General features: G+C 37.8%; 1 protein-coding gene across 1 annotated transcript in view; it reads left to right on the top strand.

Annotated features, from left to right (window-relative positions):
- Positions 1-16,326, top strand: part of LOC149008279 (transducin family protein / WD-40 repeat family protein) — a 69,662-nt gene that overhangs the window by 12,460 nt on the left and 40,876 nt on the right. The window contains exons 2-6 of the mRNA XM_089167503.1: positions 6,132-6,262; positions 10,391-10,475; positions 11,307-11,360; positions 11,595-11,686; positions 11,801-11,904. Coding sequence (XP_089023629.1) covers positions 6,132-6,262; positions 10,391-10,475; positions 11,307-11,360; positions 11,595-11,686; positions 11,801-11,904 — 466 coding nt within the window. The remainder of the gene's footprint in view (positions 1-6,131; positions 6,263-10,390; positions 10,476-11,306; positions 11,361-11,594; positions 11,687-11,800; positions 11,905-16,326) is intronic.

The raw sequence follows: 16,326 nt of genomic DNA, 5'->3' as shown, positions 1-16,326 counted from the left end.
ATAAATTGAATTAGAAACCCTCATATTCAGTGCACCAGTGAAACAATTAACAAGTATCATGAAAATAAAAGAAGTAGAAGAAGAAAATGAAACAAAATATATAACCAATTATCCAAACATAAAGTTCTGAATATTTAAGCAAACAACCCCACGTATATCCAAAGTCTAAATTCCAAATCCCATATATAACAGAATATCCATATCCAGATTTCCAAATACTATAATCATCATCTAGTAAATCAGTAGCAAGTGGGAGTTGTTCTCATAGTTCTTATTGCTTCAATGAACCACTTGTGTAGCACCTTTGACCATAATCATCTAGAACATTCTCATCTTCATTCACTTTTTGCTCTTCTTCCATGTCTCCATCAGACTTTGAGTCATGTTCTTCCCAAATCTTGCAGAATATTTTTACCTTCAATTTTAACAACATATACTTAGTTTTATATCAATTAAATGGGGTAAGCATAAGGTTCCTTGCTCTCTAATTAGCTCTATTCTAAGCAAGGTGTGAAATGTGACTAACATTTGGGGTTTCGCTTGCTGGTGAAACCAGTGATACCCGAGATGTTTGTCGACATTTCGCAAGGCTTCGGGTGAAATTCCCCCCCCCCCCAAAAGTTTCGAGGGGTGTTTAAGGCCATTTTGGCCTAGTTTTTGTTATCTAGCCTAATTTGAGGCCAGTAAACACACTAAATGCTATTTTGGCTTAAAACATCACCTAAAGTGATGTTTTTGATTGGCACATGCCCGATTGTATGTAGGCCAAACTGGAAGTCTGGAATATGAGTTTAAACCAATGTAAACATGCAAAGATGCAAGAGAACACAAATATCTTCATTGACTTTCAAGAAAGAAGAGAATTACTAAAGTCTAGAATTCATTATACGAGTATACAGCCAGTGAACTCAGGCGTACAGATACAAGATACAACAAGAGTATACAAGTGTAGGCAAGTACATAGGACTATCTAATCATCTCATATCTCAATACCAAGTATTGTGCCTAGGTGGATCCATCTCCTCCGGAGTCTTTGACTTTATACCCATAGTGGCAAGCATCCTCTCACCAAACCATTCTACATACTTGACCGTTGTAATTCCATACTTATAGTTGTTCAGATAGTCCTGAACTGCAGCTCTGTAGCGGTCATCTTCGTACGCCAAGAGAACTCCGATTTGGGGGAAGTGAGAATAGGGTCAAGGAAGGTGTTGCAGTGGTGGTGGTGATAATATTTGGGGTTGAGATAATAGCTGTACAAAAACTCACAGTTAGAGTTAGGATTGAATGAATTTCCAATACTGACAAGTCAACGGCCTAATGTAGCGGATGCATCAAATGAGTAGTCCATCGTTCATGCACAATATTCAAGAAAGCCCGGTGCCCTTTGGGGTTTGCTCTTTGTATGGCAACCTTCATAAGCTTTAAGGTTGCATACAAGTGGGGCTTAGTGGATCCCCTCAAGGAGGAGTCCACATACACAAGACCTTGATGATGGGCTCTAAGGTTTGCAACACAACAGTCACATTTCTCCAGAAGTCATCAGATGATATTGTGCTCTGTGCTCTGTGCCTTGCGCCCACTGTTCATACTAAATTATTACAACACATTAAGTTAGTAGATAGTAGATAGTAGATAGTCATAGTATAATAATTTGTAAAATGAAATAGTAGATAATTATCTTACTTGGATCCAACTCGATCAAAGCAGTCATGAAAGGCAAACATGGATTTGAGGCCCGACTTCTTCTCCTGCATACTACTCCAGGCAACAAAATTCATTGTGAATCTTGTGGGACTGGGTCACAACAACTCACCTTTATGTGATCACCTCATCAGGTCTAGAGTAGTGTTATGATTGTAGATGAAATTTGTTACTTGTCTAGCTCTTTCCACTGTGGTCTGGACAATGCTGATCTTCCCAATGTCCTTCAACGTGAGGTCGACACAATAAGCTGCACAGGGTGTCAAAAAAAGATGATAGGCGGGTGAACTCATCAACACCTCACTTGTCTTCTTAAAGTTGGAGCCATTGTTAGCTACAATCTGCACCACATTCTTCTTCCATCCATCACATCCTGTATCATGTAGGAGACTAAATATATTTCTGTGGTCTTTTTGTGATTAGTAGCACCCACAAATCTCAAGAAAACTATCCTCCTTTTATAGTACACCACAAATTTGATGATGGACTTTTTCGTTGGACTGGTCCATCCACCAGACATGATGGTGCATCCATATGTATCGCAGAAGGGTCTCATACTATCAATGTACTGCTACAACTCCTCCTCCTGAAGGAAGGTGGTCAATTCTTTAGGGGGAGAGACCCTCATATCCAAGACCTGCATCTGCAATGGTATCAATTATGTGCCTGTAGTACGGACCCAACGCTGTGTTTGCTAGAATGGAATTGTATAGCATCCACTTGCCATTGCCCTTTTAACCTTTTTACCCATACCTTTCCATGCACTAGTCTTGGGCTGTTTGGCTCCCTTTCTCCTGAAAACTTCAAGATTCTGCTCTAGGATTGGGTCTCTGCAGCGTGGATAAACACATGGTGCTGGATCTGCTGTGTGAGTGGTCCTTTGACTCTATAATTTGCTAATCATGCCAAATATACCACCCCTCCCCCAGATCCAGATGCTCCAGCCCCCGGCAGCCTAGAGTGATTAGCTCTTGTAGCTCTAGCTTTGGCCTTGTCTTGCTCCTAATAGTGCATTTCCCTGCCTGCCTCAAGTCCCTCTCCTCTTGATCTCTCCCCACATCAACAGTATCAACATCCCAATCAGAATTTGAATCAACTTTGTATGACAACGGTCCTTACACCACATCATCTGGTGCTCTGTCCACTCTCCTCTTATCCTCTTTCTTCTTCCCCTTTGCTTTCTCTAACTCCCTAAGTGCCTTCAGTACATCTGGATGGACCTTCGAACTCTTGGTGATGTGACCCTTGAACTTGCTGATGCCACCTAAGTTCAACTCTTCCTACAGAAATTATATTGTGTTCTATTGTTGTTTATTTGTAGCCACACAATATTGCCATGCTGGGTCAACACTCCCTCCTACTGCGTGTCTTTGTGGCTCTCCTTGTGGCTATGGCTATGGCTGTCCTTGGCACTGTTGTCCACCCTGTGAACCAACTCCCCTCTAACCCCACATCAGACGTGATAATTGTTGCATCTAAAGCGATTGCATAAGTCATTGAACAACACCAAAATAATTTTCTCTACGCAAAGAAACAATCATGTACCTAGCTAGCAATGTTTTTTTAAATATAAAATGAACTTGTAAAATTTTTTAGGCAAAAATATAGGCTGCCCATACCAAAATCGGCGATGGAACTACATGGGCAGCACTTGAAAAAACACTTATGTAGCTATTCCATAATTTTCTATAATTTTCAAAACCCTTTTCCCTATTTTCCCCTATCTTTCCATAATTATTTATATTTTCTATTAATATTTTAATAATTTTTGAAAAATAAAATAATTATTCATTGGGTTGAAAAATATTTCAACTCTGTGAGGCCGTTGATCAGCTCATAGAGTTCTACATATGTTTTTTCCATCACAATACAACACATTTATCATGTACAAAGTAAGCCTTTTTAGTGTAGGAAAATACAATTTTTGACGCCCAAAAAAAAAAAAAAAACTTTGTGAAAGAAATTCGAACACCGTGAGTTTGTAGATCAGCCAATGGTGTTCAACATACTTTAATTTCATAACCATCTAACATCGTTATGACATGCATTTGTAAAAAATCAGTTTGGAGAACAATGATTACCTTTGAGATGAAAAAACTCCAAGATCTGTGTGAAACCTGCTTATTGACGCACACCGCTATTGCCGGCAGGAATGAAGCAAGATCTACTGGTAGATGTTGAAGATCAAAGCGAGATAGAACATGAAGGCAGGAGAGAGAAGCCTTGGAAATGCCTGAAAAATTAAAGCAACAGTCACCCAAAAATGGGCGGAATTTCCTTCTAAAGGGCAATATTTCGTTGAATTTATCATGATAAATTGGATTATTGGCGATTTATTGTACAAATAGTATCGGCGGCCTTTTCGTTTCGGTTCCTGGTGAAATTTTACCGAAACTTTGTACCATGATTCTAAGTCATACTTGATATAAGGCCTAAGCTATGCATGTCTTTCCTGACCACTTCTCCTAAGTTCATTTTAGGTCTAGCCCTGGCTCTTTTTAGTTCTTTCAATCTGAATCAAATATTTCCTCCATATTGGGTATTCAGGGGCCTCCATTGAACATGGCCATGCAACCTCAAACTCTTTCTTGTAGCTTACAATTTACTGGAGCTACTTCCAAATTAGCTCTGATATGGTCATTGTTACTTTTTCTTTCCTAGCTTTGCCATCTGATACACTGAATTATCTATGTGATGCTTCTTTACTGCCCAACATTTTGCACCATATATCATAGCCAATCATACAATTGTCCTATAAAATTTTCCTTTTGTTTTTTTTCTTTTTCCCTCGATATGGATATATTGATCACATAAGACTCCATACGTAAATCTTCACTTTGCCTATTTTTAATATTTTGTGAAACACCATTCTCTTTACCACCATCTTTATTTATGATTGAGCCCAATCCTTACAAGAATCACTTTTTTGGGTTCTTCACTTCTTCCTTTCATCAATTTTCACCACCTCATTGTTTGTCCTTGTGCAACTAAAGTAATGCACTATATACTTTGTTCTCATCATACTTGACTTAAAATCTACTGATTCTATGGTTGATCTCCATAATTCCATTTTGGCATTAATGCCAACTATTGTCTCATCCACCAAAACATCAAGAAAAAGACATACAAAAAGGAACTTGATATTATATGCCTATGGTTAAATCATCTAAGACTGACACAAACAAATATGGTCTTAAATTTGATCCTTGGTGTAATTCAATTGTAATAGACAATTCTCTATCTTGACACCCCCCCGGGCAACAATTCTTAAAGTAGTCAACGCACCATTATATATTTCTTTAACTATGGCTTAAATATTCACTTAAAACACTTACCTTCTCTAGTACTTGCTAGGTTAACTCTCTAGGGACTTCTATCACAAGCTTTCTCTAGGTCAACAAAGATCATATGGAGATCCTTCTTGCAATCCATAAATCATCCCATGAGTCTCCAATGTAAGTAAGTAGCTTCTACCATGGATCTTTCTGTATGTAAAAATCAAATGTGGTTTTCTGTATTAGTAGTTTCTTGTCCCAGGTGATTTTCAGTAACTTGCTCCCATAATTTCATACTGTGACCGATTAGTTTCATGTCTCAGGTTATTAATTTCTTGCATAATTATTTTAATTTTCTTCAATAAACCACACTGTTTGGCTGTACTAGTTTTGCTGATATCAGAAAATGGGTATACCTAGGATATCTCACATCTGAAAGCACTTGGTGTTAGGTTTGGCCCATATCTAAAGTGAACCAGCTGATCACTGATAGGCTTTTTGAAAAGCCTGGGCTTCCAGGGTGAGGCTGAATTGCTGCGTCACTAGGGTTAGATTGGATCAGGAGAATTCCTTTTCTTAAATTGTAGTTGTAATCTGACATTTCTCTGATAATGAGTGTTGGAAGACAAAATCCCATCTGGATGGTTTCAGATAAGGCATCATATGTGGGCAAAAAGGTTTCTGCAACGAAGTAATTTTCTGTCTATCATCGTCTAACCTGCCGTTTCATCATTAAGAGCATTACCTCCTGTTCATCCACATGGACACGACTCATGTGAATTAGTTGCCTTTATTTATACTTTTCCTGTTTGCTACTTTGCTTCCTTGCTCCCAGTAACTTTTGTCAGCTTTTAACTTGTACTTCTTTTATTTTTTTATTTCTTTTTGCTTTTGGGGGAGGGGTGAGGGGAGGGGTGAGGGGAGGGGAGGGGAGGGTAAGATCATGGGTGTGCTTTTTATTTTTATTTTTTGAATTATATAAGTTTTGAGATTAATAATTGCATGTTCTTAAAGTCCTTTGTGAGCTATTTACTTAATATTCTCTTGCTGCCTTCTTTAGGTTGATGGCAAAATATAGTTCTTTTTCTTGTGTGCACTTGCATATGATATACTCCTTTTGCCAATTGAATTTAAATTTATTCTTTAACCCAGAGTAATGTGGAACATGGAAGTGTGGCATCAAAGGACCTGGATCCCCGCATTGTTGTTCACTATGGCATCCCATCAACGGCATCAATTCTTGCTTTTGATCCGATACAAAGACTCTTAGCCATTGGAACACTGTAAGTTAAATGCTGGTTCTTAATTCTTTATTGGATTAGTTAATGGCACTTTAGTTGGCAGTCACAAAACCTGGATAAGATCCGTGTTGAACCAGATTGGTCGTTCGATTCATCATATTTTGGTAAAGAAGATGTGGCAGGCTTGTGGGCCCATATGATTGCCAAACATGGGTCTAGCTGTGGAACTTGAAATAATTTTCTGGCCTTATATTTTGCCATGTCTAAGTAGCTGTTCAGATGTGCTTCCTTCTGGGCTTCAATTACTATACTAGGGTATTTGCAATGCCATTGTATATTTATTTTCTTCCTGGATAGTAGACAAGACTTTGTCTTTTTACTATTAAACATTGAAGTCAATCTTTTTTTTGGAAAAATGGACCAGTTTCCGGATAATGGTCCATTTCTTAATGGTCTCAACATTCTGCATGCTTCAGATGATTTATGTACAAAGAAGGGGTCTTGTTGAGATCAAGTGTTACACTATTTATTATATTTGTATGCATCTAGTCAAATTAAAAATGGTCAGAAACATCCTACAATTTAATGAATTCTGTTGATGAGGCTATCTTAGTTGGCCAAGATCTCCATAAAATCTTGGTCAACTGAGGTGTGGGATTGCCTAGTATAATATATGGTCACTTTCTATTCTTCTTGTTACTTTGTATTTTTCTTGTTGCTCAGTTGAGAAGTAATCTTCCTAGGGTTTTGTAGATTTGGGATATCCTATGCAATATGTACTTTTCCTTTTTATTGTAACCCAGTTTAATAAAGTTCTCCTGAACTGAGATAGGATTAGATTATAAATAAAGTTAATAGGGGAGAGTCAGAGAGATGCGAGCTCTTGTTCTGAACTTCTATGTTGCAGGAACTGTTACATGGCATCAGAGCCTTCAATCTGATCCTGTCTTGGTTTCTAAAACTTTAGTTTTGAGAGCGTCTTTTTTCCCCCTTTCTTCCCTACCCTATTACCTACTGAGTAATGCCTAATCAGACCATTTTGATATAAAGGGATCAACCTTTTTATTTGCCAATCTGATTAGTACTTATCCACCTGCAACGGAGTATATTTTTGAGGACTATTTGAAGCCTCCACTTCTACATGTTTCAGCCAGCTAATGCAGCAACAGATCTAGGGTTTATCTGCTGCTCCCAGGGACCATTTGATGCAAAGACAAACTACAGTTGGTTACCCCCCTGCAATGATTTCTGGGCATCGGTTCTTCTACTGAGATAACCTCCTTTATTATCTACCTTCACTGATTGAATGCAAATTCAGGACATGACCCTGCTACCCCTGGATGGTATTCATTGACCTTGAAAAAAACTTATGATAAAGTTCCTAGAGTGTTAATTTGCAAGTACTAGAGAAAATAAGTGTTGCAAGTAAATGTGTAGACATATTTAAGGATATGTATGATGGTTCGGTGACAAGTGTAAGAATAGTGGGGGGACAAAGTAATGAATTCCCAATTACAGTCGGACTACATCAAGGATCAACTTTAAGCCAATATCTATTTGCACTTGTAATGGATGAATTAACCAAAGACATTCAAGATGAGGGCCCCTGGTGTATGTTTTTTGCTGATAACATTGTGTTGATTGATGAGACTCAATTGGGAATTAATATCAAATTAGTATCATGGAGAGCAACTTTGGAATCAAGAAGTTTTAAACTAAGTAGAACAAAGACAGAATATCTAGTTTGTAACTTTAATCATGATCGGGCAGATGATGAGGTGGTGATACTTGCCGATAAATAGATTCCTTAGAGTGATTGTTTTAGGTACCTAGGTTCAATCATAAATAAAAGAGGTGATATAGAGGATGATGTTTTCCAAAGAAATAAAATAGGGTGGATGAAGTGGAGAGGTGCGTTCGGGGTCTTGTGTGATTGACGTATTCCATTAAATCTTAGAGGAAAATTTTATAGGACTGTTGTTTGACCAGCTATGATGTACAGTGCAGAGTGTTGAGCCGTTAAAAAGAATCATATACATAAACTCAGTGTAGCAGAAATGAGGATGCTAAGATGGATGGATGGCAAAACTAGGAAGGATAAGATAAGGAATGATCATATTATAATTGGTTTGAGAGTTGCTCCCATAAGTGATAAACTTTGAGAAAGTCGTTTGAGGTGGCATGGCCACGTTCAACGGAGATGTATAAATGCCTTTGTATGGAGAAGTGATATAATCTAGATTGAAGGGACTAGAAGAGCTAAGGGTAGACTTAAGATAACCTTAAGAGAAGTGGTGAGAAAGGATATGCATAGCTTAGGCCTTGTATCTAGCATGGCCTCAAACAAAACTGATTAGGCCAAACAAAACTGATTGGAAGGCAAGAATACATGTAGCCGACCCCATTTAGTTGGGCAAGGCTTATTGTTGTTGTTGTCGTAGTACAGTCCCTGTGTGAGTGATGTGCTGTTCTCTTTTTTTGGCAAGACTTGTTGCTGTTTTTTAGGTCTAATTTATGAAGGCTACTGCTTGTACCTTACCTGTGTAAAAAGTCCCTTGTCGGTTCTGAAGTTCTGCAATACCTAGGTATATTTTTTGGCTGCCACTACAGTCCTTCCAGTGCTGGTACTACACTACAGTTGACATGTTCTGCTTTTAGTCCCTTGGTTGTCTTTGTTCTTTTTAAATACTTTGTCAGATCAGCCCTGTAGTTGTTTCCTGCTGGTTATGCAGTGCCTTGTGTTGCTGTTGATTTGTACTGCTAGAATAACCCTTGTTTATTATGGCTAAGCCTAAACCTGCTGATACTCCATGACTACGGATCACCAAAATTAAGCTAAGTGGTATCTCTAACTATCTGTTATGGGCTCAGGTTGTTGAGGCCTATATCCAGGCCAAGGGCAAACTTAAGTATGTCAAGGAAGGTCCACATACATCTGACCTTAAGGATTCTAAATCAAAGAAGCCTGACCTTAAATTTGCTCATGATTCTAAGAACATCTTTCATACCTATGAATTGTATGAAAGGATTTTTCAATTTTCTCAAGGACAAATCTCTGAATGATTATTTCAATACTTATAAAGGCTATTGTGAGGAACTATAGGTTTACCAACCATCACCACTGACCAAATTAAATGACCAATGGACTTAGTTCGTGTTGCTAAATTTTTCTGGACTTCATCCTGATTATCAGACAGTTAAAAATCAATTGCTTAATGGACTGAGTTTCCTGGTGCCCTCACTCAATGAAATCTTCTCTCGATTGGATCTGCTGGTCCCTATCTTTTCCAAATCCTCAACTACTATCCCTAAGGGGAACTCTGCTTTTGTGGCTGGTCGTGAAAAATCCTCTCGATTGGATCTAGAGGCCGTGGTCATTGCTCTGTTGGGTGTGGTAGAAAGCAGCTTGGTGAGTCTGCTTCCCAGTGCACCCTTTGTGGAAAGCCTAATCATACAATTGACTGATGTTGGGCAAAGAATGGTAAACCAATTGGCTAACATGGGATTTACTTAGAACACTTGTGAATCCACTGACAACTCAACTACCACTGCATCTAGTGGACAGTCTACTAGTTCCACTGTTTCCCATGAGGAGTATGACATGCTTCTTAAGCGACTATAGCAACTTAAACCAAAAACATCAGGTGTACTTGGTCATGTCGCTTCATCCCTAGATTAGATGGCAAGAGCCTATAAAATTCTACTTGTGTGATGTTGAGCCTATCTGGCTTTGGATTAAGAAAATAGTAATTTGGAAGAATAATCACAATTATTTTTTAATAATTGTAAAGCTCCATTTACCCTTTTGTAAGATCATCCCCACCATTTGATTGGTTTATTGTGTTGCTTGTTCTTCATGAAAATGGTGTCTAATGAAAGAATATCTTGTGATGTAAGGATATTTCAGTGGTAATCATGGTTATCAAGGCATTGCCAAGAAGTCAAGTTAATTCGATAGCCTTCTCTTCCCTCCCCCCTCCCCTTTCCTTTTTTTCAGTGATGAATTTGATAAATCTTGAAAGCATTATTATGCAAGACGATGTAGTTTAATAGTTGCTGCAATACCATAAGGGCAACATCTGGCCCTACATGTTATTTTGCTGGTCTATGATTGAAGCACTAATTACTTTTCGCCATTGGTTTTCTTGTTCTTTTTGTACTTATTTGCAGGGATGGGAGGATAAAAATTATTGGTGGTGATAACATAGAAGGCCTTCTCGTGTCACCAAAGCAATTGTCCTATAAACATTTAGAGGTTTGTTAGTTTAAGTGGGCAAAATTATTTTGGGACCTTCCTAACGTTCTTTGTATATGAAATTCTTTAATGGTTCTATGATAATATTGACTTAACTTTTTAGCAGTATCAAAATTTCTAGATTGCATCTGATGTGCTAAGCCTGCAAAGCACATGCCTATTTCCTTTGCTTTCTAGTTATGTTAGAATGATGTTGTGAATTTTGGAAACCTAAATCTAAACTAGTAAAATTAAGTGAATTCAAAATTTAGTTTATCATCTCTGCAGAGTTGAATTTTTTTTAGAATTTATCAGCTTGACGATTCTTTAGCAATTTATTAAAAGTTTGGTTCAGTTAATGGTGGACCATGTTGGATGATACTGATGCAATGACCATTGCCCAAAGTGTTGATAAGAAAGGATAAAGATTTCGGTATCCGACCTTGGTTCTGACCTGCCAGAGACTGAAATTTTGTCAAAGCTGATCGAAATCAGGTCAAGAACTTGGTAATTTTTGAGTAACAATTTGACATGTGATGAACTTGTCAAAATTACAGAACTTGGTCAAAATTGGTCCCACCTTGGTATTTATGAATAAAAACTAATGAAACTTCTGAAATATGTTGTGACTGCTTGAAACCTGTAGAAACTTGGTAATTTTCAAACTCTCTTAAGGTTCACCTCAGTTACCTGCGAAATTGAGATATCTCAATTCTTGGTCAAATCTGACAGTATTTAATGAAGATTTGTTTACATAGTTGAAAGTCTTTATTATCCATATTTCTGTTCTTGTCTATTTGCATCCTACTCTTCAGATGGATTATGTTTAACACCATATTTACTTTTTGGCAGTTTCTACACAACCAAGGTTTTCTAGTGGGTGTCTCTAACAATAATGATATCCAGGTACTTGATTTAATGATCTATGTCCTTGTGGAACAGTGGTTTAGTTCCTTTAATGTCAAATATCTTCTGTTTGCTTTTAGATTGTGTAGAAGTGTCAATCAAACCATTGACATAGCATCAAAGTAATACAAACAAAACAAAATAAAAAAATAGTGAGAGACCCTCTATCAATTTTCAACTTGATAATTATGCTAGATGTTCACCATTAGTTTAATATGTTTCTTGATTCGGCAGGTTTGGGATCTGGAGCACAGGTGTATTGCTTTTTGGTTGCCTTGGGACTCAAACATAACTGCCTTTTCAGTGATTTATGGCACCCAATTCATGTATTGTACTGGCTAATATAGTTCAGTGAATTATCATTTAGTCAGGTTCCAACTGGTAGGAAATGGAGGTAGACTTTTTAGAGATTGCATAACATATTTGCTGTTCGCAAACAGGTATGTTGGAGATGAGTATGGATTGTTGTCAGTATTGAAGTATGATGCCGAAGAAGGAAAGCTTCTGCAGTTGCCCTATCATATTCCTGCAAATTCTATAGCTGGTACTTTCTGCTTTTTCCTTTTTAATAGCTATTGCTTATTGATGTTCAACTACTCAGCCTTCCCAAACTAACTGGGGTTGACTACTTGGATCCTTGCAAAAACAGTAACTCAATAATAGTAAAAAGAAAAGAGCATGACAGTGACAGGAACTCAGGAAAACCCCACCTAAATGGGGTTGCCAACATGGGTCGTTCTTCAAACATCTCTATTCAAGGCCATAATTGACAAGGCCCAAACTATTCATGTCTTTCCTCATTACTTCCAACTCCTAAGGTCATTTTAGGCCTGCCTCTGGCTCTTTTACATCCTCCAATCTGAATTATATCACTCCTCTGTACTGGTGTCCCAAAGCCTCAGTCAAACATGACCATGCCCTCCTTAAATGAGACTCTAGCTTCTTAAGTATTGAGGTTACTCCCAACTCAGCTCCAAAAAAGTCATTCCTTACTTCATCCTTCATCCTTCTTAGTCTTGCCACACACCTGCCTCAACATCATCCCTCTACCACTCTTAGTTATCTATGTGCCGCTTTGTCACTGCCAGCATTCTGCATCATGCATTATAGCCTATAGGACGATAGCTGTATAAAAATTTTCTTTCGAGTTTTAAATGAATATGGCGCATCACACAGAACTGCTTGCACCTCTCCACTTTACCCTGCTATTTAAATTCTTTGTAAACATCATCTTCTATATTTCATTCTTGATAGCCCAGATATCCTGAGAAATTCACTGACATATCTCTTTACTATCAATATTGACCGCCTCATTAATCATCATAATGTGGTTAAGTTGCACACTGTGTACTCCGTCTTTGTTTACTTATGAAAAATGTTTCAATTCCAAGTTATATCTCTGTTACTCCAATTTGCTATTACAACCTTCTTTCGTCTCATCCACTACCACAATGTTATCAGTGAAAAGCATATGAAAACATATCTCATCTTGTATGTCTCTAGTTAAATCATTCATGTTAACAACAACCATAACCTTATCCCATTAAATGGGGTTGGCTAGATTGATCCAGAAGAGATACTATGACAAAAATACAATAATTAGAAGTACTGAAGAAATAAAAGGAGTTGAAGAAAGTAAAATGGGACAAGAAGCTTTTGTTCTCTTTCCTTTTTTTTTTTTTTGGGGGGGGGGGGGGGGAGAAATCAAAGCAATAGTCAAAGAAGCATCCTAGGAATATCCCCCTATATGGAGATTGGTAACTTGGGTCCTTTTCCTCCAAATGGCTATTTGCAGTCATGCTAATATTGAGCCCCACCATATGCATATCCTTACATTTTACCAATAGTCATTGTAGGCCTGGCTCTACCTTGTTTAGTTCTCTCAAATTGAATATGGATATTTCTTATTGATGCATCTATAATTCTACATGGATATGCCCATACTACCTCAAGCGACTTTCACAGAGCTTGTCTTGAATAAGCAACTCCAAATTTGGTTCTAATAGAATGATTCCTTACTATATCTCTCCTGGTCTTGCCGCACGTCCTCCTCAGCTCTGCTAAACTAATCTCTCTCTCTCTCTCTCTTTGTGTGTGTGTGTGTGTATAATTGTATATATATATATATTGCTCTTCTCTACTGGCCAACATTCCATTCCATTTGTCATGGCCAACTTACTACTGCCGTGTAAAAATCTCCCCTGAACCCTGACTGGCATGAGTTTGTCACACAACACCTCCTGATGCTGCACTCCACTTCACATCCTACTTTGGTTTGTTAGGAAACATCATATTCCATGTTACCCTTTTTGTTATGGCTTGACCCTAGGTATCTAAAGCAATATAAACCCCTTACACTGATATGTGAATGCTACTGCTACTACCTAAACCAGTTCACTCACCTGAGAACCCTCCTCTCACTGCAATCAAGCTTGCCAGAAACACACTATGTGGTTTCCCCCCTTTCCTATTCCCTCTCTTTCCCCTAATGTACCCAAACAAATCCTAACTACCTGCTTTCCACTCAGCCATATCTTTTAAAAGTCCCCAACAAGAAAGTGGCTGCTCCCCAAAGAGTACTTGCCACATGTCCATGTTTTTTGATTTTTTCCCCACATGGTCCCGTGGGTTTCATACCCTACAGCTCCTCTACCCCTATGGTGTACCCCTTACATTAGTGTCCCTAGTCCTAACACATTAACTGATAGTTTCCCCTCCTCAAGCTTTACCATCACTTGTCATGGATAGGTTGATGTTACACCTCAGATTCTGTCGTTGTTCTACATAACTGTATCTTGAGTCTTGATTCCAAACTTGATCTCCATAATTAGCTTCGCATTAATCCCCTTTTGCTGTTTTTGTTTATCAACACAATATCATCTGTGAAAAGCATAGACCAACGGACCTCATCTTGGATTTGCCTGGTTAAATCAAACATGGTTGAATGCAAACAAATAAGGTTTGGCTGCTGAACCTTCGTGTAACTCAGTTGGGTTGAAGTTACACCTCATATGGTTAGGCTGGACCGTTCCTGGTAAAATCATCATGGTTAGGCTGAAGTCACACCTCCTATGTTCTCTTTTGTTCTACTTAGCTTGAAACCTCTTGATTCCAAACATGGTATTCCATAATTCCAGCTTCACATTAATACCCTTCTACTGTTTCATCTATCAACACAATATCATCAGTGAATAGCACATACAAAGGGATAATCTTGGATGTGCCTGGTAAATCATCTGACAAGTGTGTGCAATTAAGGGCATAATCCTTAAGGTTGATCCTTGTTGTAACTTGTAAAAAAATTCGGAATTATCATCTTGACCCCCCCACAGATCTTTCACTATTTATCAAACCATCGTAAATGTCTTTAATATCTGCATATTTACAGGGCACCTGTACCAGTGGACTTCCAATGAACTTGTTTATGTTGTGCCTATAAAAGAAATATGGTGTGTCCTTATCCTATTTGCTTCTGTTAGGAAACGGCCTCAAACTAACAGCTTCAAAGTTAAGAAATCCCTCTTTGTTGCATGTACTCCACTTTCATATATGCTCAACTATCCTCATGGTTATAAAGGCTCTCAGTTCATGGGGATGGAGATATTTTGTGCATATTTCCTTTTCCCATCTAACTTGGGAACAATTGAACTCACTGTAAAAGAGGAAACCATCTTTTGCCATTTACATCACACCTTTAGATGCTAAGTGAAGAAATTAATTTTCTGAATGAAAAAGGAAACTGAATGTCTCATTTATCACTCTGCTCCCCTCACTCTTTTATTTCCTTTGGATGGAAGTGGGTTTGACTTTTTAGTGATTGATTGATATAGCCAAGTTAAGTTTTATTATCATCTTTGCTAAAATATTGCAATGTAATGATGGGTTGTGGAAAGTCTAGTTCAGGAACAGTTTTAACAAGTCATACATTCAGAGTATAACATTTTGTCCTCTTCTCCTATTATTGACCGGCATCCCAAACCATTCTGCGTTCATGAAACCTGTTTGCAGAATAAAGGCAAACCAGATATAAACTTACAAGAATGAACCAGGAACTTCTTTAGCTTATCGTGTGAAAAAATAACCATCATACCATCTGAATACAAAATACTTCTCGGAAATGTATTCACTGAATGCAAGTACCATCTATTTACTAAAACTCATGACCAAATGCTTGCCGGGGAATCAGCAGTATGGCTTTGAATGCAAATCAGTGCAGAAGCATTCTTAAGTTGCTGTTATCATAAGTTACTGGTTGGCAGATGATGATATTAATTTCTCCATATGCTTTTGTGTTTTGACCAACACTATTTGAGGGGATTTTTTTATTCACACCTCAGGTGTCAATTAATTTATAACCTTACTTTTCACCCTTTTAGCATATATAAAATTTTTCTCAACAAGGGTTCATTTTGTCATTTCATGTGTACAGTTGAAAGTGTGCATCACATTGACACCTTCTGGTAATGGCATTAATGATTTTTCACTTTCAAGTTATTTTTGAAAACCCTTTTATACTCTTTACTTATAGATTTTTGGTGGGAATAAGACAAGGGAGATTTAAAGGCGTCAAGTTTTAAATATGATTGATCCCCTCGTATTTAAAAGGTGCCTATTCCTGGGCGAGTCATTACAAATGGAAGGCATAAAAGAAAATTTCCCTTTAATTTCAAAGGAAATGGAGTCCCAAATCTGTCGAAGAGGTCTGGAGTTGGGGGTCCATTTCCAGATATTATGCTCCACCCTAATGTAATTGATAGTGTTCAGAGGCCAAGTTCCCCAATAAGGTTGCAAACAGGAACCTTGAAAGGTCATACCTACTCAGATCCACTCTCTTTCAGAAGGAAGGGTGCTTCTAGACTGGAAATTTAATATTTATCTTCTTGCAGCGGTTTGTTTGTCTTGATGCTCAAATTTTCTTCCTGTAAATAGTTGTAAGATGAAATATTTCCTATAATTGAATGAAATT

This window comes from Hakea prostrata, chromosome 8 (genome assembly GCF_041222555.1).
Source record: "Hakea prostrata isolate BN-2017 chromosome 8, UWA_Hpros_2, whole genome shotgun sequence".
Taxonomy (NCBI): domain Eukaryota; kingdom Viridiplantae; phylum Streptophyta; class Magnoliopsida; order Proteales; family Proteaceae; genus Hakea; species Hakea prostrata.
This window is presented reverse-complemented; position numbering and strand designations above follow the sequence as displayed.